The sequence below is a fragment of the Protopterus annectens genome, chromosome 6.part0, assembly GCF_019279795.1.
Source record: "Protopterus annectens isolate FY-2018-M chromosome 6.part0, PAN1.0, whole genome shotgun sequence".
Classification (NCBI taxonomy): domain Eukaryota; kingdom Metazoa; phylum Chordata; order Ceratodontiformes; family Protopteridae; genus Protopterus; species Protopterus annectens.
In genome coordinates this window covers 1,260,849,903-1,260,873,480 of record NC_056737.1, presented here as the reverse complement: position 1 = coordinate 1,260,873,480, position 23,578 = coordinate 1,260,849,903, and the positions used below count along the sequence as shown (strand labels likewise).

The 23,578-nt window shown below is 39.6% G+C and overlaps 1 protein-coding gene across 3 annotated transcripts in view; it reads left to right on the top strand.

Moving 5' to 3' along the window:
* GTDC1 (glycosyltransferase like domain containing 1) overlaps positions 1-23,578 on the top strand; it is a 3,282,804-nt gene that overhangs the window by 3,129,118 nt on the left and 130,108 nt on the right. The window contains exon 10 of one of the 3 annotated variants that reach the window (XM_044074855.1): positions 8,782-8,824. The exons of the other annotated variants lie outside the window; for them this stretch is intronic. Within the exon in view, the coding sequence (XP_043930790.1) occupies positions 8,782-8,797 (16 nt within the window). The 3' untranslated portion in view covers positions 8,798-8,824. Of the gene's footprint in view, positions 1-8,781; positions 8,825-23,578 lie in introns of those variants that run through there. 3 annotated transcript variants of the gene reach the window in all.

The window sequence follows — 23,578 nt, the reverse complement described above, 5'->3', positions numbered from 1 at the left end:
TGTTGAAGCACCTTTTGCTTTAATTACAACATTCAGTTGCCTTGGGTACACACCTGCCATCAATTAAAAAGACTCTGATTAACCCCAAATAACGTTTAGCTCTCCTAGTAGGATTTTCCTGACATTTACTTAGTTGTTTGTTACTGCAAAAACCATGGTTCACAAAGAGCTTACAAAGCATCAAAGGGATCTCATTGTTGAAAGGTATCAGCCAGGAGAAGGGTACAAAAAAATGTCCACAGCATTGGATATACCATGGAACACAGCGAAGACAGTCATCAAAAAGTGGAGAGAATATGGGACAACAGTGACATTGCAAAGAACTGGACGTACCTCCAAAATTGATGAAAAGACAAGACGAAAACTGGTCAGGGAGGCTGCCAAGAGACCTACAGCAACACTGAATGACCTGCAGGAATTTCTGGCAAGTACTGGTTGTGTACTACATGTGACAACAATCGCCTGTATTCTCCATATGTCTGGGCTATAGGATAGGGTTGCAAGATGGAAGCTTTTTCTTACACAGAAAAAACATCCAGCCCTAGCTAAAATTTGCAAAACAATACAGCAAGTCTCCCAAAAGCATGCCTACACCTATCCCCCTCCACACTTGCTTGGTTTAATAGTTACCTATCTGGCAGGGAACAATCTGTCAAATGGCTCTCATCCTCCTCCCCTTTTCTTCCCATCTCTACTGGTGTTCCTCAAGGCTCCATCTTAGGACCCCTTTTGTTTAGCATCATCACCAATGATCTTTTCACCTCTTGTAAAGAATCTTCGCTCATTCAATATGCTGATGACTCCACACTTATCTCTATCTCTAATAACATTTCTGAACTGCAGTTCCTAACCCAACAAGCCCTACTATCCATGGAACAATGGCTTTCTCACAACGTACTGATCCTAAATCCCAAAAAGACTAAACTCCTACTTTTCCTTCCCCTTTCTCATTCTTACCATAAAACCTCCTTTGTTATTAAGTCTTCTAACAATACAACTATCCAACCTGATAACCACTCAAAACTCCTAGGGGTCATCATTGATAACGAACTAAAGTTCAACCTGCACATACTCCAATATATAAAAAAAAACACACTAGAAATTAGGCCTGCTATATCGAAACAAAAAATTCCTAACTCCTGATGCTAGACTTACCCTGGGACAGGCCGTCCTCCTCCCCACCCTCCTGTATGCCACGCCTGTACTTAACAATATTCAGGCCACCACTCTTAACAAACTCCAACAAACTTACCATAAAATAGCCAGATTCATTACTAACTCCCCATACAGCTCACACAACTGCATTGCATTAAACTCTCTCCAATGGCTTGAACTTCCCCAACTACTGCTACTTTATCAATTTCACATGCTACACTCTGTCCTTTATAAACCCTCCTTCTCTGCATCTCTCTCTTCCTTAGTCTCTATCTACACGCTATCCCGAACCCTCCGTACTTTTAATCAACAATTACTTGATATCTACCACCCAACAAAGTCTGTAGGCAAACTACTCTATAAACACTCAGTCGTCCATGCCTGGAACAAACTTCCCCTTGACTTACGTTCAGTTTCACACACCTCTCACTTTAAAAACAAATTAAATACTTATTTTCTCAATTACAGGACCTGCCCTTGCAAAGACCCCACTTAGTCTCCCTCCCCCACACTTGCCCTTCTAAGAATCGTACTTAGTCCCCCTACACTCCTCTCTCAAGAAGTTTCCCCTAATGTATTTGCATAATTCCGCACAAACAGCAAAAATAGATATATATTTTTTTTACTTTTAACCTATTGCATTATTTCACTGTAAAATTATATGTTAAATTTTTTTTTTCTTTCTCCATACATGGAACTTTAACTTGTATGTATGTACTCAACAATTGTAAATCTTTTTGCTCTGTCTAACTGCTCTCACTTCAATATTGTGTAAAATTATACTTTGTAATAAATATGTACTGCTGGAGGTTTTCTCCTCGGGTCTCCACTGAAAATGGGCCACAAACCCAGTTGGACTAACCCAGTTAACAAATGTTAATAAATAAATAAATAAAATGTGTTATGGTCTGATGAGACCAAGGTTGACATTTTTGGCCACAATTCCAAAAGGTACGTTTGGTGCAAAAACAACACTTTGCATCACCAAAAGAACACCACCCCCACTGTGAAGCATGGTGGTGGCAGTATCATGCTTTGGAGCTGCATTTCTTCAGCTGGAACTGGGGCTTTAGTCAAGGTGGAGGGAATTATGAACAGTTCCAAATACCAGTCACTTTTTGCCCAAAACCTTCAGGCGTCTGCTAGAAAGCTGAAGATGAACAATTTCACCTTTCAACATGGCAATGACCCCAAGCATACATCCAAATCAACAAAAGAATGGCTTCACAAGAAGAAAATTCAAGTTTTGGAATGGCCCAGGCAGATCCCAGACCTAAATCCAATAGAAAAACTGTGGGGTGACCTGAAGAGGGCTGGGCACAAGAGATGCCCTCATAATCGGACAGATTTGGAGGGCTTTTGCAAGGAAGAGTGGGAAAATATTGCCAAGTCAAGATATTCCATGCTGATAGACTCCTACTCAAGAAGACTGAATGCTGTAATTAAATCAAAAGGTGCTTCAGCAAAGTATTAATTTAAGGGTGTGCACACTTATGAAACCAGCTTATTGCACATTTTTTATATTTTTTCCCCTAACAGATTTGTTTGTTTTTCAATTGAGTTGTACAAGTTATAGGTCACATTAAAAGTGGGAAAAGTTTTGAAATGATTTATTGTGGTCTCATTTTTTTATATCACAATAAAAACCTGGCATTTTAACAGGAGAGTGTACACTTTTGTACCCACAGTATTTCACAGACTTCTAATTCCAGTAGAAGCTTTCAGGACTTCAGAGGAGAGTATCAGTTATACTGGAAGCAAATAAGGCAATTGTCTGTAGGGCAAAGTAAAAGATTAGGAGTAAGGATAACTGTTCAGATTGTCTGATCCCACTTATAGCTAACTTAGCAAAAATAAATAAAAGTCTTCCTTCCAGAGGAAAAACAATCCATTTAAGAGTTTATGAAGATCTTTATTCAGCGATGGATGATCGCTGAACATAGAATGTCCATCGCTGAATAAAGATCTGCTTAAAGTCTTGACTGGATTGTTTTTTTTCCCCGGAAAGAGAACGTGGATGCGGCCAGGTTCTAACATTCTGAACAGTTATCTTTATTCCTAAGCTTATACTGGAAGCAAGGGACACTATTATTAATGCTTAAATGGCTTCTCCACATTTGCAAGGACGTTATAACTATTATCAAATCTAGGTGCTTAGGATTTTCCTCTCTCTTCCCCTCTTGGCTGACCTGGTGTGACTCAGATTGAACTCTACAGTTCCCTACAAAACGGTGTCTACAGGACTGCAATCAGTTTCTCTCAGCATTTAAGCAGATTGAACTCTACAGTTCCCTACAAAACGGTGTCTACAGGACTGCAATCAGTTTCTCTCAGGATTTAAGCAGATTGAACTCTACAGTTCCCTACAAAACAGTGTCTACAGGACTGCAATCAGTTTCTCTCAGCATTTAAGCAGATTGAACTCTACAGTTCCCTACAAAACGGTGTCTACAGGACTGCAATCCGTTTCTCTCAGCATTTAAGCAGATTGAACGCTACAGTTCCCTACAAAACGGTGTCTACAGGACTGCAATCAGTTTCTCTCAGTATTTAAGCAGAGTAGGTTGCACACAAAAAGCATTTGTTAAGCTTTCACTTACAGTGCTGTGTAATTAAGCAGGTCTCCATATTGGTCAGCCATAGGGCTCTTTTTTTCTACTTGAGTGTTTGCCTCCTTCCCCTGTAACTTACGTAAACTGACTCTTACATTAAGAGCTACAATACTTACCTTATAGCTTTAGGACACCTTAGGAAACCTTGTAAACTGCAACAACCTGACACTTGAACAAGTAACCCTTGTAAAAATTCCCAAAATTGTATACTGTTGGTCTGTCTTTCCTGCTAAACATAAGTGAATTTACAGTGCTGAGTGCAAGTAACATTAAAATTAAAGTACTGAGAGCAAATAACACAGTGCTGAGTGCAGATTGTAGGCCCGTACATTCAACTTACCCCTAGTGTGGTGTCTTGAGTCAATCAGGGTATTCCCTGTAACCACTCCTACTGCCTTCTCTTTTCCCACACCCCCCTCTTTCCTCAAACAGGTTAAACTGCTACAATTCAGTACAGGCATCATTTTCAAATCTAGGTGCTTAGGATTTCCCTCTGTCTTCCCACCTTGGCTGACCTGGTGTGACTCAGAGTAAGTTTCTTCATTGTATGGAGCTTTTTGTGTAACTGAATGACCTGCTGTTAGATTCTGATTCAGCACAGACTGCTCTTTTTTTTCAGAGGCTCTATAAGTAGCTAGTGACTGTACTGAATTTCTGTGGTAATATTTGTGTTTAAACTGAACATGTACCTAGAGAAAGTGTATAATCAGAGCTCCTACTTGCTGCATGTGTTTTTAATGTTTAAATTGCACACACACATTGAAGAAGTGCTTTTATGACTTGAATAACTTGGGCTAGCTATACCTGAAGTGCTTTTACTGGCAATTTTCCAGTTGTACAATTGTGAACAATTGATTCAGTTTTTCTGGTATATCTTTAAAATCTGGCAAGTGTTCATTCACTGCATTGCTCTTTTGCTTAGATTTCTTAGCTATAAATCTTAGTTCATTCTGAAGTATGCTACTTTACCCCCCCACCAAACCTTTCTGAATGTATTATTATAAAATAACTACCTGTTGTTGCCTTCATGCTTACCCTAGAATCTCTGCTTTTCTCTTTTCCTAGTTGAACTCTACAGTTCCCTACAAAACGGTGACTACAGGACTGCAATCAGTTTCTCTCAGCATGTAAGCAGAGTAGATTGCACACAAAAAGCATTTGTTAAGCTTTCACTTACAGTGCTGTGTAATTAAGCAGGTCTCCATAGGGCTCTTTTTTTCTACTTGAGTGTTTGCCTCCTTCCCCTGTAACTTAAGTAAACTGACTCTTACATTAAGAGCTATAATACTTATCTTATAGCTTTAGGACACCTTAGGAAACCTTGTAAACTGCAATAGCCCTGCTACATTCGCCCTCGCTATGCTCGGGCTCTCTTCGCTCCCTTCCCTGCCCCCAATTCCCTCCCACCCCCAGTACCTCTATATTTATAGTACTATAGCCACTCTCCCACTTTCTAGATCCTATCTGCTTTCATCTGGGATAATTCCACCCACCCCCATTCTTCTACCTACATTTTAATAGCAACTATTAGCTTTCATCTGGCATTCTCCCATTCCCTTCCAGTACCTTTTTTTCACCACTCTATCTTCTTGTGTTGCATCACCAGGTAAAACAGTTCCTTAACTCACTAGCTGAATCACAGATAATGATATACTCCTCTTTACTACCCCTCTTGTTCGCACCATACCTCCTTACCTTGTATGAAAACCAGTTTCTCATGGGATTTCAGGTCCCAAAAGGCCATACTATCACCCCAGCAGTAAATCCTTCCACATTCAACCATACTTACAGTACCAGATCCTATCCAACATCTTGTTCAGTCTATCAACATCTCAACCCCAGGCACATTAGCTCTAGATCCAAACACTACCACAAACTAATAAACAAATTCCTGAAGTTCATCACCAAGTATAGACTCAACCTAATACTTGGTGGTGATATTCACCCCAACCCTGGTCCACCCACTTAAGATACACATACCCCCTCTACTTGCAATCTAAGCTACAAACCTACAATTAATAGGCCAACTAACTCTCTCCTAGCCTGTCATCTCAATATTAGAAGCATTAATAACAAGGTACATGAATTGCATGCACTTCTGGATGTCCACTCCCCTGAGATTATCTGTTTATAAGAAACCTGGTTAAAACCTAACACTAAAGACAATGAAGTGTTACCACCTGGGTACAACATACACAGGCTGGATCGTGCTTCGAGGAAGGGGGGTGGGGTAGCTGTACTCTATAAATCTGAGTTGAATGTTACCATAGATGTAATACAACCACCTCAGATTAATAACTCAAAGATTCTTGCCACCAAATTACAACTTAATAAAAATAAATGCATTAATATCATCTGTATGTACATTCCCCCAGGTAACAATATATCAACACATGAAGATATCCTGCACTGGCTATCATGTCACTAGCCCCAAGAAACCCTACTACTTGGAGACTTTAACATAGACTGGGCACCAGTTCCTCAGAATCCCCAACCACTCATATTAACCTGCATGCATTTACACAAATTATATCCACCCCTACCAGGATAGGTAAACCCAACCAAAAAGAAAGCATACTTGACTGGGTACTCATAAGTAGTCACCCCCAACTGTACACCACTGGTACCCTCCTTGATGGCCTAAGTGATCACCTTCTCACATATGTAATTAAGCACAAAACCATTAATTCCCAACAACCCATACTCAGAAAGGTTAGAAACAATAAAAACTTTGACCCTGCCAAATTCCAACAAGAACTAAACTCATGTAATTGGTCTATTCTAAAACACCTCCCCTTAGAGGAAGCAGTAGCATGCTTTAACAACAAATTTCTTGAGATCCTTGATTTGCATGCACCTGTTCGTTCAAAGACAACCAAGGCAAAAACTGCACCATGGCTTTCTAAAGAGTCTAAACTCAAAATTACCCTTAGAAACAAAGCATGGGCTTTATGACATTCTTCTAAAGACCCTCAAGATCACATTAAATACAGGCAATCCAGGAACGCAACCAGAAAATCAATTTTACAAGACAAAAAACAATTCTACTGTAATTTACAGATAGTAAATCAAAAAAGTTTTGGGAAGGTTTAAATAATCTACTACATCCTGGACAAACTTCAACCCCAATCCCTGCTGCTACTATTGATAAAACCCCTGAAGATGTTTCTGACAGTTTTAACCGATTCTTTACTGAGACAATTCAAGCCCTAGCTAGCCAACTACCTCCTAACTCCCCTGGTCCTGAAAGTAGCACCCCTAGAAACCTACTCGCATTCAGCTTCCAACCATTCGCCCACTTCACTTATCCATACCTTGATCAAAAAATTAAAACCCACTTCACTTTCTGCTGATCAACTCCCTGCCGAGTACTTACAAAAATCAGCTGATGCTATTGCTTATCCTGTCTCAATTATTATCAATCGAACCATAGTAGAAGCTAAAATTCCCACCATCTGGAAAATATCCTATGTAATCCCACTTCAAAAAGGAGGCAGCTCCATTGAATTCTCCAATTATAGGCCAATAGCTATTCTCTCTCCACTTGCAAAGATTATGGAAAAATGTATTCATAGACAACTCATGCATCACTTAATCCAGAATCACCTTATGGCAGACACTCAGCATGGCTTCCGTCCTCATCACAGCACTACTTCAGCCCTCCTAGCCTTTACCAACACCATAAACCATAATTGCAACAATAATTATATATCCTCAGCCCTCTTCTTGGATCTTTCCAAGGCATTCAGTATGGTTGATCACCAACTTTTAATCCACACCCTGCAAACATTTTGTCTAGATACTAGAGCCCTTCAGTGGTTTCAGTCCTACCTGAATGGTCGACAGCAGGCTGTCCTCTGGCAGAACAAACTCTCTAACCTTCTACTTAACACTCTTGGAGTACCAGTTTTCTCCATCTTCATTAACGACCTTTATACTGTCATCCCAAAAGTCAGCTGTATCCAATATGCTGATGACTCTACTCTGATTTGCTCAGCCACATCTCCAGTAGAGTTATGGTCAGCTACCCAGACCACCTTTAATACAGTAGAAAACTGGCTTTCTGAACGTCATCTGATCCTAAATCTCAAAAAAACTAAAATGCTGTTATTTTCACCAACACGTAGGTCTACCGCTTTCACCTTTACCATAAATTCAAATGATGGCACAATAATCTTCCCTGACCCCTCTACAAAACAATTAGGTGTCATCATATACAATAATCTAAAATTCGACCTACATGTTAACCAAACTATCAAAACCATCAATAAAAAACTAGGGTCACTTTACAGAATAAAAGCCTTCCTAACCCCTCCAGCTAAAATTGCCGTAGCTCGCTCTTACCTTCTTTCAACCCTTCTGTATGCATCCCCTCTACTCTCGAATTTAAACAAGACTTTCCTCAACAAACTCTCAATTTGCTGCAACCACATTGCCAGGTTTGCCACTGGGCTGCCATTTAGGACACATCATTGCATCAATCTAAATCAATATTACCTTACTTTCCACCTTAGGTCAATTTTAAACTAGACTCAAACAACATTTGTCACTTAACTGGCTATGTCAGTGTATCAAGCCTGGCTAACTCTCTCTAGAATGTGTAAAAATCTGTTAACCAGTTTACTGTGTAATTTAATTTAATCCTAACTTGCGCTCAGGATTAACTCTAACCTGTGGAACTTGTTTAACTTGCTTACTTATATAATCTCTGTAAATAGTCTGTTTGTAATATGTAATGTTGTATCTGCTTATCCTTGGAGCTTTTCTCCCCGGGCCACCGCTGAAAATGGACATGCATCCAGTCGGACTGTCCTGGTCAGCAAATGTAAAATAAAAAATAAAATAAAATATTACCATAAGATGAGCAAGTCAGTAAATACAGCAAAAGAAGTATTATTATGTCTATATAGTATCCATGATTGTTCCATTTGAATCAGATGTGTGAAGATGAAAGACATATTAGTTAAGTCCTGTTCAAACAAGTTTTATAACTGTGTGAATTTTTTGAAAACAGGCTTTGCAGTTGTTAAGGGCAGATGAACCCATTTGTATCACAGTAAGTAATGCAGGTGCAGCTTCCGTTTCACAGTGTTATAATGTTAAATGTTTCACAAGCTCTGAGGCATCTGTTGCTTCCAACAACTGTACAGCAAAAGAAGTATTATTATGTCTATATAGTATCCATGATTGTTCCATTTGAATCAGATGTGTGAAGATGAAAGACATATTAGTTAAGTCCTGTTCAAACAAGTTTTATAACTGTGTGAATTTTTTTGAAAACAGGCTTTGCAGTTGTTAAGGGCAGATGAACCCATTTGTATCACAGTAAGTAATGCAGGTGCAGCTTCCGTTTCACAGTGTTATAATGTTAAATGTTTCACAAGCTCTGAGGCATCTGTTGCTTCCAACTAAGTTTAAGTACCTGTTTCTGCTGTTATATTGCATTCAATTTGTATTTGCATTCAACTGTCTGTTTGAATTGTCACAACTGTTTTTGGACACACTTAACTGGATACTGTACTAGTTCATCTGTAGCATAACCCAGTTCCAGGCTTGCTGTTTCCGGGTCTGTTTTGTAACCTCTGAGCATCAAATTCAAACCATCTTTTTTGGAGAAGGCCTTTCTTCACCCTTGTGGGAGGAGAGTGCTGTCTGGGTCCCATGTAATCGAGGGTGATTGTACTAGAGCTCAGAGAGTGTATCCTTATTTGCTAGTTTGAGTTAAAAGAGTTATTTCTTGATTTATGTAAGCTATGCATTTGTACTTTCTTGCATGTAGTGCACCATCATGCACTGCCGCATAGAGGTAGTTACCATTGGTGGTTATAGCAGCAAACATTTTGCTTGTTAAATTTTCCCTTAGGACTTTGCTTGTGAGCCTCCAGAGGTTTTTGGTGGCTCGGCGCTACTGCCAGGTGGATCACTAAGCCTAACCTCAGAGGTACCAAGACACCTCTCACTCATTAGCCATTCCTAAGTGTGACCTCTCTTCCTGACCATATAAATTTGCCTAACACTATGGATGTACAATTTCCCACAGTTTCTCCAGCCAGCATAGTTGACAATGGGCATCCTGAGGCAGTGTACTAACTGCCTCATGCTCACTGACAACCCTCTGCTCCTAAACCACACAAACTCAGCATGTGAGAGATGCAGCTATATTAAGAACCTTGACTCCATGATCTGTCACACACCAGTCAGTACATATGACATTGAGCAGGTCATCAACATACACACCTCACCTCCTATTCCACCCAAACACACATCACACATACCTACATATGTGGAGGTCCTCACCAGAAATACACCTAAACACCAGAGACTTCCCAAGCACAAACACAAGCTTGATGCACATAATACTTTCTCTGCAGAACATAATACACATAATAGCACACATACTAGTGTCTCACCTATCAAGCTCTTAAGAGAAGGACACAAAAACAAACATATTAGTCTTAGGTGATTCCATTATGAGACACAAAGATGTCCTTTTCACCAGGCTGAATAAGGAGAAGGTCATGGTCAGCTGTCTGTCAGGTGCCAGGATCCGCCATGTCATACATGCACTCAAGTCTCTCAAGAGCAGGTACTGTTATGACCCTGTCATAGTCCATGTTGGTGTGAATGACTTGAAACATACCTCTGTGGACTATATGAAGAAAGATATGGTTGAGCTCTCGGACTATGTGTCTCAGACTGGTATGTCCCTAGCCTTAAGCAGCATTTTACCTTCACCTAGGATGATGCCTCAATACAAACAGAAAATGATTGGCTTCAATAATTGGCTTAGTTTCTGGTGTCATTCCAAGGAAGTACAGTATCTGTCAGCCTGGGATGACATGATCAACAGACCTTGATGCTTTGCCAGATGGTCTTCATCTGTCACCCCTGGGATTTCGGCTACTGACCACGGCTCTTGCCACCCCCATAGTGCCTTTTTTAGGCAATGTCTCAAGGACAAAATTCCTGATGTAAGAACTCCATCTATGAACACCCTCAAGGTTTTGCTGCTAAATGCTATGAGTCTTAACATGAAACTGCATTCACTGAAAGCAGTCCTCAACTTGGAAGACATAGACATTTGTGCAGTCACGGAGACCTGGTTCAAGGCTGTGGAGAGCACCCCAGCCATATCGGGCTACACCTCCTTTCACACATTCATCCACAAACTGATGGTGTGAAAACTAAAGGAGGCAGTGTATCAATATTCATTAATACACCTCCAGATTGGTTAGACAGCACAATTTCCTGGAGGTACTTCAGGTGCAATTAACTGTTGGTAGAACACCTATTCAAGTCATTGCCAGCTATAGGACCCCTTCCATGAATCAGGACACCCACTCTGCCTATTTCGACCTACCTGAACCTATCAAGATACATCCAAACACCATGGTTGTGGATGACTTTAACTACCCATCCATTGATTGGAGAAATTACTCATGTGCAAAATCACTTGCCCAAAGTTACTGTCACATCTACCTCGCCCTCCCCAAGCACCAATTAAACTAAAAAAAACTCCCCAAAGCAGAATAGCAGAATATAACCTGTTATGGGATGGTCTAAATAGCTTCACTGCACCTCCCCCCTCAGATGTAACTGGGGACTGTACTGAGTTCTACACAAATGCTTTATACAAACATCTGAACAACTGCATTGACTCGGCCGCACCTGATAGGATCAAAACAAGCTCCTCAAGGAAGAGCAAACCTATCTGGTGGATAACTGCCATTACAGGCTTTACAATAAGAGGTAGAAATTGCTGTCTAAGAGTAAGAGGGAGTGAGCCCTAAACTGGAGCCACTCCCTCCTTATCTTAAACAAGCAAATAAGACTTCTTGTGAAGTTCTCCAAAGCTAACTCCGTATCCAAATTAGTTCCCTCAACTAAGGACAACCATAAGATGTTCTTTTAGTTGCATCCCTAACCTAAAAGAAAAGGCCCAGATTTGTGCAGAATTGGTAGGTAATGATACCACATATACCAAGCCTGTGGACATTGCTAACCTGTTAGCCAACAGGTTCTGTGAAAACTTCACTTCCCTGTTCCCGCCACACTAACCCCAAGCCATCCTTACCATGTGTCCTCTAACTTATATCTATAAAGAGCAGGTCATGAATATCCTCTCTATGGTAGCATCTGTGGGACCTGATAATATTCCAGGCTGTGTCCTACATGGGCTCAAACACGAATTAGCAACACCATTGGGTACTGTTTTCAATCATAGTCTAAGTATTGTTTTCATCCCAGCTGAATGGAAAAAGGCCACCGTTATCCCCTTGCACAAAGATGGTGCTTCCACTGACCCTGGGAACTGTAGACCCATTAGCCTTATCTGCAGTACTGTTGAGAGAATTATGGACTTTAGCATCAAAGATACTGGTAACCTCCAAACACTTGACCCTACTCAGTTTGGATTTGTCAAAGGGAGATCATGTTTGTTAAACCTGGTGGACTTCTTCAAGACAGTCACCAAGGCCTTTGATGAGAGGAAATCTGCGCATACAGCCTACCTAGACTTAGCCATGGCTTTTGACACTATATCCCACTCTGGCAAAATTGACAAACTCACCCAGCTAGGTATCAACCTGTATATGATTAGATGGGTCACTAACTGGCGCACTAATAGAACCCAAATAGTTAAAATAGGGGAATCCACCTCCAACAGCAGACTTGTAACCAGTGGTGTTCCACAGGCATCAGTCCTCGGACCTTTACTGTTTGGAATCTATTTCTCCGAAGTGCACGCTAAAACTAATGGTCTGTGGCTGACAAAATTTGCTGATGACTGCAAACAGGGAGCGGTCATAGAATCTCCAAATTATGTCAACATCCTACAAGAGGGTCTTACACAAACAAATGACTGTGCCAAAGTCATGGCCTTAAACTCAATGCAAAAAAATGTATTATCATCCCTTTCAGTAAGAGTAATGTACTTGCTATAACTACTACATCAATAGCAACACTCTAAGTACGCACTCAGTGGTGTAAGAACTGGGCACACAGATTGACAGCAACCTTACCTTTGATCACCATGTCTTCACAGTGGTAAGAAGGGCATTCTGTATTGCTCATCTCATAAGTAACAGCATTGCCTCTAGAGAAAAAGAAGTTATAACCTCCCTGTACTCTTCCCTCATCGGGCCAAAATTGATTACATTGCCCCCTTTTGGTATGTACCTTTCCAAGAACCTGCAGTAATTGAAGAGACCACAAAGGCTCCTCACAAGGAAAATTCAAGGTCTTCACCATCTGTCCTATGAGGGATATCTGAAATCACTGTCACTTTTTTCTGTTTCGTACAGACTACTCAGAATCTTTGAACCTGCTTTATTGTTAATGCTGCATATCCATAAGTCAAATGGTACACTGGTTACTCGCTGTAATGGTCTTAACCTGGTATGTGACATTAATAGAACCTGCTGGAGACACAGATTTGTCTCTCAGAGGTTACCACAACTTTGGAACAGACTCCCGCTTCATGTCAAGCAGAGCACCTCATTGGCCCTCTTCAAGTACAATCTGGACAATTGGCTGGGTAACTGTAAATTCTCCCCAGGGGTTCCGCCTATGTCCCTGTTGGACAGGGGTGATAGGTGCTGATTGTGGAAATAAGGGTAAAACTTCTTGGCTAGGCTAGAGTCATTAGCCTAGTAACCTCCTATGATCCTCTGATCCTATAAGAGCTGAGCCTTACAATGGGCTGTCTAAGAGTTTGTATCCTGGAATTATTATACTGTACTTTATTTCACCAAAAGCCTAGCCTAAGGATTATTTGAAAAGGACTAAGAAGATCTTAAAAAATATGGTATATAGTTCTAATATTTGAACAGACTTTCACAGAAGAAGTGGTGTCTTCATTTAGGCCGTATCATTTCTCAAAAAAGTATATATGTTTATATGTATAGTGTCCAGAAAATGGTCTAGTTTTTAATGCCATATAGTGTTTATGTAATATTCACTATATGGCATTAAAAACTAGACCATTTGCTATATATAGTATTTATGTAATATTGAGAAGCCGCGGTGGTGTAGCGGTAGCATTGTCGCCTCACAGCAAGAGGTTCTCCCGTTCGAGTCTCGGCTGGAGCGCCTTCTGCGTGGAGTCTGCATGTCCTCCCCACGTCGAGTGGCGTTTGAAAGACATGCGTGAATGGGCGTGCCTTCGTTGAAAGTTTGGCGTCAGGCTGGCACCTTGGCACCATAAATATCAACTGCCAATCATTAGCGGACCAGAATTCCACTGTGGCGACCCCTAACCGGGAAAAGCCGAAAGAAAAACAACAACAACAAGTGTTTATGTAATATTCTTAACTATTTTAAACATGTACAGGCTAGTCATTTGTTAAGTAAAAAAATGGTTGGTTATTTTCTAATATCTATAATATAGTATAATATGTACAATACAGCATATTATAATAATTAAGTGAAAAGGCAAAATGTTGACAACATTAGCACCAAGGTCTTCTAATAGTCTAATTATCGGTTCTTGACTTGTTTGGGCATACCCTAAATTAATTGTTATATTTATTTGTATACCCCTACCTACTAGCTAATTTTGTTAAACCATTTTAAGTTCATGTCCCCTTACATTAACTACTGAGATTCATTTGCCCATGGTTTATACCCACTGGAATCAGCAGTTTCATTGGCTGCTGGAGGATACCTGGTTGAAGCTGCTGTTGACTTCGATTGCATCAGCCTCAACCATAACAAATCTGAACTCTGCAAGTCACACTGTGCTGGAATGAGTGCAGACTACCTCTGTACATAGATTTATAACTACTCTATTTTCGTGACCATTTCACCATCTTAATTTACTTTTCAGCTGAAAAAATCAGTTGAGAAAATGGTTAACTGCTGAGCCCTTACACAGAAATTTAAGCTGCCACTGTTTATGAGGTGGCCATGATTAACCATGTTTGAGAGTTCTTAGAAGGACTATACTGTTATCTTTGAGTGCCTGATTAATATTTCCTTGACTGTTAAGACAAATACTGCCTCATTGTTACTGAGTGGACACATTCCAGCCCCTTGGTTTTATCAAAAAGGCCCTGTGTGACTTCACTGCAATAACTGTCAACCTAGAGTACCTTTAAGGTACTTCAGTCAGTGAGCTGATCCTGAAAGGGCTTCAGTTCCATAAAGGTGAACCAGGTGGACTTTGTGACATTTAAAAAAACAAAACAAGAAGGGCAGTTGAGAAAACGCAGCCCCCATTGTATATTTTTTTCAAAAATGGTAGGTACATAACTAAAACCAGTGCAGTAATGACTGAGACTAAAAAGAGGAACGACAGAACTGTGAACGATAAAATAAATATTGAAACTCACAATTTATTTTAACACTTTATAAACATTTTTGCCCTGATGCTTGTATATGCTAAGTCTGAGAGCACACTATCTTAGAGTAAGAGGACCTCTCCAAAATCCCACAATCTTAAATCTTAATATAAAATTAGGAGACTTGCACTTTAGAATGCTAGTTGTTGGTACATCACATTTTTGCCAGGCAGCTGTGGAGAGCCGTCTTTTTTTTACAGTGAGTATATCCCTTTAAATTAGATTTTAGCCAGGTGCTCTACGACCCTAAGTCTGAGCATATATTTTGCTGACACTTTGCGCACTGCATGTTTTCCCCGCACTAAAAACATCATTCCATCTGCTCTACATACTTATATAAGCATTGATTTCCAAAAATAAATATCTGACTAAGAATGTGCTCCAGGTTTCCAGCATTTTTGTGGAGTGACGTTTTACGTTTCCACTTTCATCTACATTATCAGTTTGTCTTACATTTTAGAAAAAAACAGCTAATGTCTCATAGTGTTTATTCATTTCGTACTTAAATGTTTTTTTTTCATCAAAAGTATTCCTTAGCAGTTGCTCTTTCCTTTACTTTTTCATATGTAAATTATAAAGTACCACATTCAACAATGATATACTGGCATACTTTGCTTCAAACATGCTATGCATCTCCTCCAAGATGGTTTGTCTCTCATAGATTAAGCAGGAAAATGTATTAAGACAAGTACATCACAAATGGTAAGTCCCACTGGGTGTAATATAGTGTCTGCAAAACTGTACCTTTTGGGGGCCTTCCCCTGCTGTTGAAATCAAAGCGACAACTTAAAGGATGTGGCTTGTAACTAATCTACCAGCTATAGGACTCATAGATACTTTTGTTTTTTGGATTTTGTCCATGCACAGATCCTTACAAGAAATATCACAATGTGTTGGTGGTGGGGACTTCATCCAGTCCATCTAGAACTAATGGCAGTATTGTTCTCCCTCTGACATCTGGAAGGGAAGTTGAGATCAGATTCCTTCCCACTTATGACTGACTTCTGTATTCTGAAAGACAACAATGTGGCAAGACTGGTACACTGGAGATTGTGCAGATATTACAATATAAACATAGTTGAGAAGCATTTGAATGCATAAATAGTTGAAGATTTTGTGAACTAGTGTCTGTGCATTCCATTGTTTTGAGGTACAGTTTTTAATCTTCCATCTTTTAGTTCAAAGTTGCTGCTCCTTAGCCATTCATATGTCAAATCATGGTAGCATGTGATTGTTTCAGGAGTTCTGTATAGATTTGCTTCTATACATGTGGACTTTCCAAGTTTCCCCGACAGTTGATCACTTCAGATGGGGTTTGAAATCAGATCTAGCAGAAATATACTCCTAATATCAGTTAATCCATGACAGCCTTCTGCAATAGGTGCTTGTAACCCTCAAGCCCTCAACCCCATTATCCCTCTGCAGTTGTATAGACCTCTGTATCCAGCTTAAGGGGATGTATTTTTCTGTATGTCAGCCAAATTTACAATTTTATATTGTTCTGTCTGTACGGTTCTTCTCACTCACTGCTTAGGTCAGAATACAAAAGTAGAAAGTACATGTTGGTCACTTGGCAAAAAAAAAAGATAGAAGACAGAGCTGATGTGATATGACCTGTTGGACTGATACAGGTTTTACAATACAGTTTTGCAAACTTTTGGAGTTTAGCTTGTAACAGAGGGCTTACGGTGTCAACGGTTTGAGTATATGCATTTTGAAACCTATGCTGGTCCACTAAAAGATATCATATTACTTCTGTGATCACTTGTTTTCAGTGCATAGAGGTCAGACCAGGGAGCACAGCAGTTGAGGGCATTCCGCTACCCCCCACATCATGCCATGTGTTAAAAAGCTGTGCTCTCACCCCCATGTGCGGAAGCTAGAAGAATGTCATTATTGTGCCAGGCTATGGATATAAGAAGAAGCAATCTGAACAGCTTATCTAGTGCAGGTGCTGTTCTTGCAGATCATGTGATACAGAGTGCAGGTCTGTTATTTTTTGCTGGCAGAAAAATATTTGGTATACCTAATCTGGATATATATATATATATATATATATATATATATATATATATATATATATATTTTTTTTTTTTTTTTTGATTAACTGTTAAGTTCTACCTATGTAACAGTTTATTTCCCAGCAACCCCTATTTTTTTTTTTAAGTATAGCCTTATGCCCACCCAACTCCCTGTTAGAGAAGTGACACCCAATTTTTTAGTTAGACCCGTGTGTGTGTGTGTGTGTGTGTGTGTGTGTGTGTGTGTGTGTGTGTTTATGTAATGTGTTTTCTAATGAGTTTTCTAAGAGTTTTGAATAATCTAGAATTCATTCTTTCTTATTTGAACCTGTACTTATGGAATGTTCTACCAATGGAATGTCAGGAGTCTCCGACACTAAGCAGTTTTAAAAGGTTGCTGAAAGCTCATTTGTTTCGTCTTTCAATATATATTATCATTTAGTTGAATAATTGTTATCCATTTATGGGTTGTAAGCAGGTTTTTGCTGAATTCCTTTTGTGTGTATTTGACTGTTTTGTTCTATATGTAATTATTAAGCACAGTAAATAAAACTGAAATTACATCTGAGTGACTCAGCATGAAAACAGCTGAGCAATATTGCTTGGGTAAAGTAATGTGCCATGACAAGAGTTCTGTGTTCCAGATGTGGTGTGATTTCTTCTGCTTGTACTTGTGTGCAGTGTGACTAAATAATGTAGGCCACTTCACTGGACCTTGGTGCAGCTAATAAAAATGGCTTAGAAAGGTGGAAATAATAAAATAATCTGAAACATTGCTCATGTAACAACTTTCTATTAAAAAAAGCGTTTCGAGCATATCATAATCTATTCAGTTATATGTAGAAGAAGGCACTTAACAAGTGGTAGCTACCTGTCAAGCCAGAAAAAAAGTCATCTTGTTTTAGGATGGTACCTCAGCAGTGAAACCTTACTGAAGAAAACAAAAAACAGGCATGCAACTTACAAAAGTGAAATGGTGTCAGGATGTTTGACGTGTACTAAAATAAATGCTCTTTAGAAGACTTTTTACAAGAAAAAATAAAAACAAACCATTGCTGTAAAAAGATATGAATAACAGGTATAACTTGAAGTTTACACAAAAAGTAAATGGAAGATTTAGTACTTCATGAAACCTTTAATACATGACGGGTTTCTTACTGGATAACCACATTTTCATAATATATTCTATTTATTTAACATTAAACTAGTAGTGAAAGGTTAAGAACATTTTTCATTTTTGAGCAAAGATTTTGCATTTTGTTTAGTTTTCTTGAAATATGTTTACTCTCTCTCTGAAGTTTAGCTGCATGTAAAATATGTTGTAAGTGGTAAATATACATATGCGCAAAATTAGAAGATGTTTTTGGTCTGGGAGCTTCCCAGCAAACCATAAAATGTAGTATAATGATAAAATTAGAAAGGGTGTGAATTACCTCTTTATCTGGCTGTATACTTTTTTTCAACAAGAAACATCTTTTTTGAATTATCACTTATGACATAGGCAATCGTATGTTTATATAAATGAAAACAAACTATAGTGACATATTTTCAGTTGTAAACATTATACATCACAAATAATCTTATAAACATTGTAGCTCATTCAGTTCCTGCCTTCCCTTAAACATCATTCCTCCTCTAAAACATTATTCTGCATGTACTGTTCCTACAGTTCCCATTGTTTTTATGTAATTTGCTCCTACCTGTTTCTAAAGATCCCACTTCCAGTTCTTTATATCTCTTGTCATTATTTTCAGTACTTCTAATATAGCTGGTTTAGAATTTGATTTCCATTTTCTAGTAATTGCTTTTTTGGCAGACACCAAAATTAAACTCAGCAGGGCCTTACTATGTCTGGGCAGTTTCGATTCTGTATCACAGCTCAAAAAAAATAAATAAATAATTTCCATAACACCAGTTGGTTCACCCAGTATTTCTGACAGAGTAGTCTACAGGGAATTTTTAAAGTCTGCCAAATCATTACACTCCTGAAAAATATATTCCCAGTTGCCTCTTTCATCCCCATCATACCTCCAACATTTGCAATCTACCTGAAGAAAAATTTTTGGAGCGTGATTGGTGTATAAAAATAGCAATGCAAACACTTCCAAACAAATTTTCTAGCCTTTGTTGGCTATTTGGGAGCCATACATAACATCCTTCCATTGTTTCTTTATGTATTGCTTATCCAGTGTAATTCAGCAAAAAGCATGCTTATTTTGCAGAAGTCTGAACTGTGCTAATTGTGTTTTTTCTCCTGTGAACAAAGATGGGCCTTTATCTAAACACATTTGTTTTACATCAAGCTAATTGACTTTATATCCTTAGACGGTCTTGAATACTATGCTCCGTTGTTAACCTCAAAGATATTTTCCAGCATGAGCATGCTATCAGTTAAGTTGAGTTTGCTGAATACAGCAGACAACGGCCTGAGTCTTCCCACACTTTTTGAGTTTTTTGTTTTATTTATTTTTTTTAATAAACATTAGCATCAAGTCTGTCAGATTAAATAATACACCAGCTCATACATTGTCTATTTGACTACAGTTTCTTAAATATTCCTTATTTTTCTTCTGTGAGTACAAAAGAAAAGTAATCCTTGCAAATTGTACATTAAATACTTCAGGTTATTGCACTGGAATGATGTGTAATTCAGCAGATAATCCGAAAGCATTACTATCATCCTTGTACTGCGTCTCTGATAAAAGCTGTCAGAGCAGCACCTGCTTCTTATATATTTTTTTCCGCTTCCAGATGTGGTTAGAACAGGCTTAGTGTCTTGTTCAGTCTGCCAAAAAGCAACAGATGAATAACAGTTAATAAATAAAAATCTGAAAAATTCCAGGCAAAAAGAACAAGAGGGGTTTGCCAAGTTTATTTATTCAGTTTAATTTGTCTGCTGTCATGTTGTTGGGCTACATGAGTATTGCACAGGAAAGTGGAGCTATTCTGAGGAATCGTTAAATAGTGAGGGACTGAACCATCTTATTTGAAAGCTTTAGCAATAAAATATAAGTAAATGACTGAAAATACTTTTTGAAATCATAGAAAACAACTACCATTTTGCTGATGTCTGTTTCTGCTTTTTTCCCCAACTGAGTGCTGTTTGGCAGTGTTTGGGCTGTCAGTTTTGTTGGTCAACAAAAGAGAATTCTGGATTGAAGAGTAATCTCCTGTACCTCCATGTAGGACCTGTGTTTTCATCCTGTAGTAAATATGACATAACCAGTGATGCACAGTCCTGGGAAAAAGATTCTGTCCTGTCATCCATATATTGACAAAATGCTGTCACCCTATATTTTGTCATTTGTTCTTCCTGGTACACTAATTAAGAGCTGAACTAAAGCATTTGAGCAAAGTTGTATAAAATCATTTAATGTCATTTGACAGGTGACATGTAAACAGCATTACCTAGGTTCATAGATTGTTACTAGGCTAACAACTACTAGGACCCTTACAAGCTTAGCCATGCACCCCAAACCATTTGGGTCCCAAGTATCATGACATCTGTACTGGTGTGTGTGGGTGGGATCATGTTAGTAGGGAGGTGACTAAGAAATTGTGTGTGTATGGGGGGGGGGGTTGTTAGGATAATACTTTTCTTATTGACTGCTTCTGTCCATAAAGGACATGGTGACCAGATTAGGGATAAATTTACAGTTTCCCATCCAGTTTGGAAGGTTTTATTTGAACAGGGCCAGGGATGAACTCTGTTTTACATGGATGGGGAACCTATTCCACATTGCGGGGATACTTTAGGACACACATCTGTCTCTCCAGCACATTCTGCTTAGGTCACAAGGGAAGTTCAGATCCCTGGATCTAGTGTTTCTGGTGCTGTTTGTTTTGCACATGTGCAACAGATCTATCACTGCTGGGTCTGAGGAAGCCCTGTTAAGCCAGGCAAAGATCACCTGTCAGCAGCCTGTAGGAGACTGAATACAGAGACAGAGCCTATAGATAATCAGCATAGGACAGGGCATTCATGCCCTGAATTCTACTGGTGAGAAACCTTTGTGGGAGTTCCATCTGTTGCAAGTGTCTGGTTAGGTACAGACTGAAGGGGGCATTATGTTCAATGACAGATCTGATAAGGGCCAAGTAGAGTGGTGCTATAACTTCCTTGGACCTGGATGCCATACCCTTACATAGATGTTGAGTGACATAGAATGGTTTTCTTGTTATCTTAGCTACATGTTGATCAAAGGCCAGATTGCTGTCTACATATGCTTCCAGATCCCTTACTACTGGGTTGACTTTTAGGGGTGTGTTATCGATGGAGTTGGTTGACAGTTTCCCAAAGGGCATTATAATGCATTTTTTGGCATTGTGTTTTAAGCCATGGCTTTGGCACCAGCCATTTGTCTCTGTTAAACCCACTTGTAAGATGTTGGTGTCTTGTGGGGAATATATAATAGCTCCCAGTTTACAGTCATCTGCAACCTTGGTGAGCCAGAGGCCTTGCACATTAGCCTTGTCTTCCAAGAAATAGATGCTAGGCAGGAGTGGGCCCAGCACGGAGCCCTGGGGTGCTCCAGTGGTGACTGGTTTCTTAGCGGAGGTGGTCTGTCCGATCCTGACTTCTTGGGTCCTGTTTGTGAGCCAGCCTGCAATCCAGCGAGTTATGCCTGGATTTATTCCTAGTTCAGAGAGCTTATCAACAATGCCTGAGTGAGTATTGTATCAAACACTGTAGCCAGGTCAGGATATGGATTATTGTGCACTATTTTACCTTTGTCCATTGCCTTGGTGACCCCCTCAAACAAGTCTACCAGTTTAAGTAGGCATGACCTTCCCTTAACAAAGCCAAATTAGGATGGGTCCAGTGTCTTTAGGCTGCCATTGCCCTTGTCATTTCCATGATAATTTGTTCCATAGCTTTGCATATTAGGCTTGTTAGACTGATGGGTCAGTAGTTCCCTGAGTCAGTTAATTGTCCAGCCTTGTGGAAGGAAATGACTGTTGTGGTCTTCCATTCACTTGGTACATAGCCTGTTTTGAGGTTGTGGTTGAAGAGTGCCTCAAGTGGTCCTGATAGGTCATGTTTTAGACTGTTCAGAATGCAACCAGGGATGATGTTGGGATCCATGTAGGCAGTGTTCTTGTCTTTAGTGAGTGCTGCCTGCACGTGGTCCCTGCTGATAGCTGGGGGAAAGTATGTTGGAGGTGATTTCAACTAGTGGATCTGGGGAGTGGGGTGAAGTTTGAACTGAAATTCACTAAGTAGACTTGCTGTGTCACCCTGATTGGTGAAGGTGATACCATTCACTACCAGTTCACACTGCTGTGTATTACCTTAAGGTTCCGGACATAGCTGAAGAAAGCCTTGTGATTGTCCTTATCCTGTGAGGCTATCCTGACCTTGTAGTTGGCCTTGTTGGACTTAATTTTCCCTCTTAATTTCTTGTTTAGCTGTATAAGAGATCACTTGCCTTTCAGGGAGTTGTGTTCCTGATTCTGACCAAGAGTTTTCTTCTTTTATTATGTACCCTGTTTAGGTGCGGATTCCACCATTTGGGTTTGTTTTTAGTGTTTATTTCATTTTGGGTTTATTTCTGGCAGCCTCTATACAGCCATACACATGTTTGTATAGGGACTCTGAATAATTGTGCATAGCTAGTTGTCATCTCTGGTTTTGGGGAGCTTGAATTTTGAAAGACTGTCAGTTAATAGGATCTAATTTGCCTTTGAATAGTTCCTAAGTATTGCTGGTTTTGCTGTATTTTCTGGGTCGATTTTTACTTCAAATGAGACAGCATTGTGATCCAACATCACTTGTGAGGACATGACATGGATGGGGGCAAAGCTGCCCATTTTAGGGAGTACCAGGCTGGAGCATGAACTGTCCGTTCCATTGTGTTTGTGTTAAAAAAAAGTCCAGGAAGTATTGTGAGTTTGCGGCAGTGTATGTTTCCAAGTCTATAGAAGGATAGTTAAAGTCACCCATGAATAGGGTGTTTGGTTGGCTGGTGAGCACCTTTAGTAGGTTTAGGTAAGAGACACAAGACTCTAGAGGCATAAATGGTGACCTGTAGTTAGGCATGATATGGTGATGGACCTTATCTCTGGTGACACATGGATGAGCTCCATGTTGTTATCCTTTTTAACCAACCTGAAGGGAGGCATGTTGTTAACGTAGATCAAGACACCTCCACCTTTGGCCCTGTCTGTGGTGGTATTGGTCTAAATATGTGGAAGGCACTGTAACCTTGCACTTCCAAAGTACTTTCTGCATCTTTAAATCAAGTCACAGCACAGATGTCTACATTCTCCAGAATCAGGAGAGATGGAAGGGTGTGAAGCTCTTTGTTTAGGATCCAAGCATTAAGTAGTAACACTTTAAGGTTTCTTGTAAACTTTTTCACTATGTTGGTAATTTTGTTTTTTTTGGCGTTGCCTAAAAAAGGCTCTGAGGGGTGGTTAAGGTTTTAGCCAATATCCGAAAGTCTAAGGG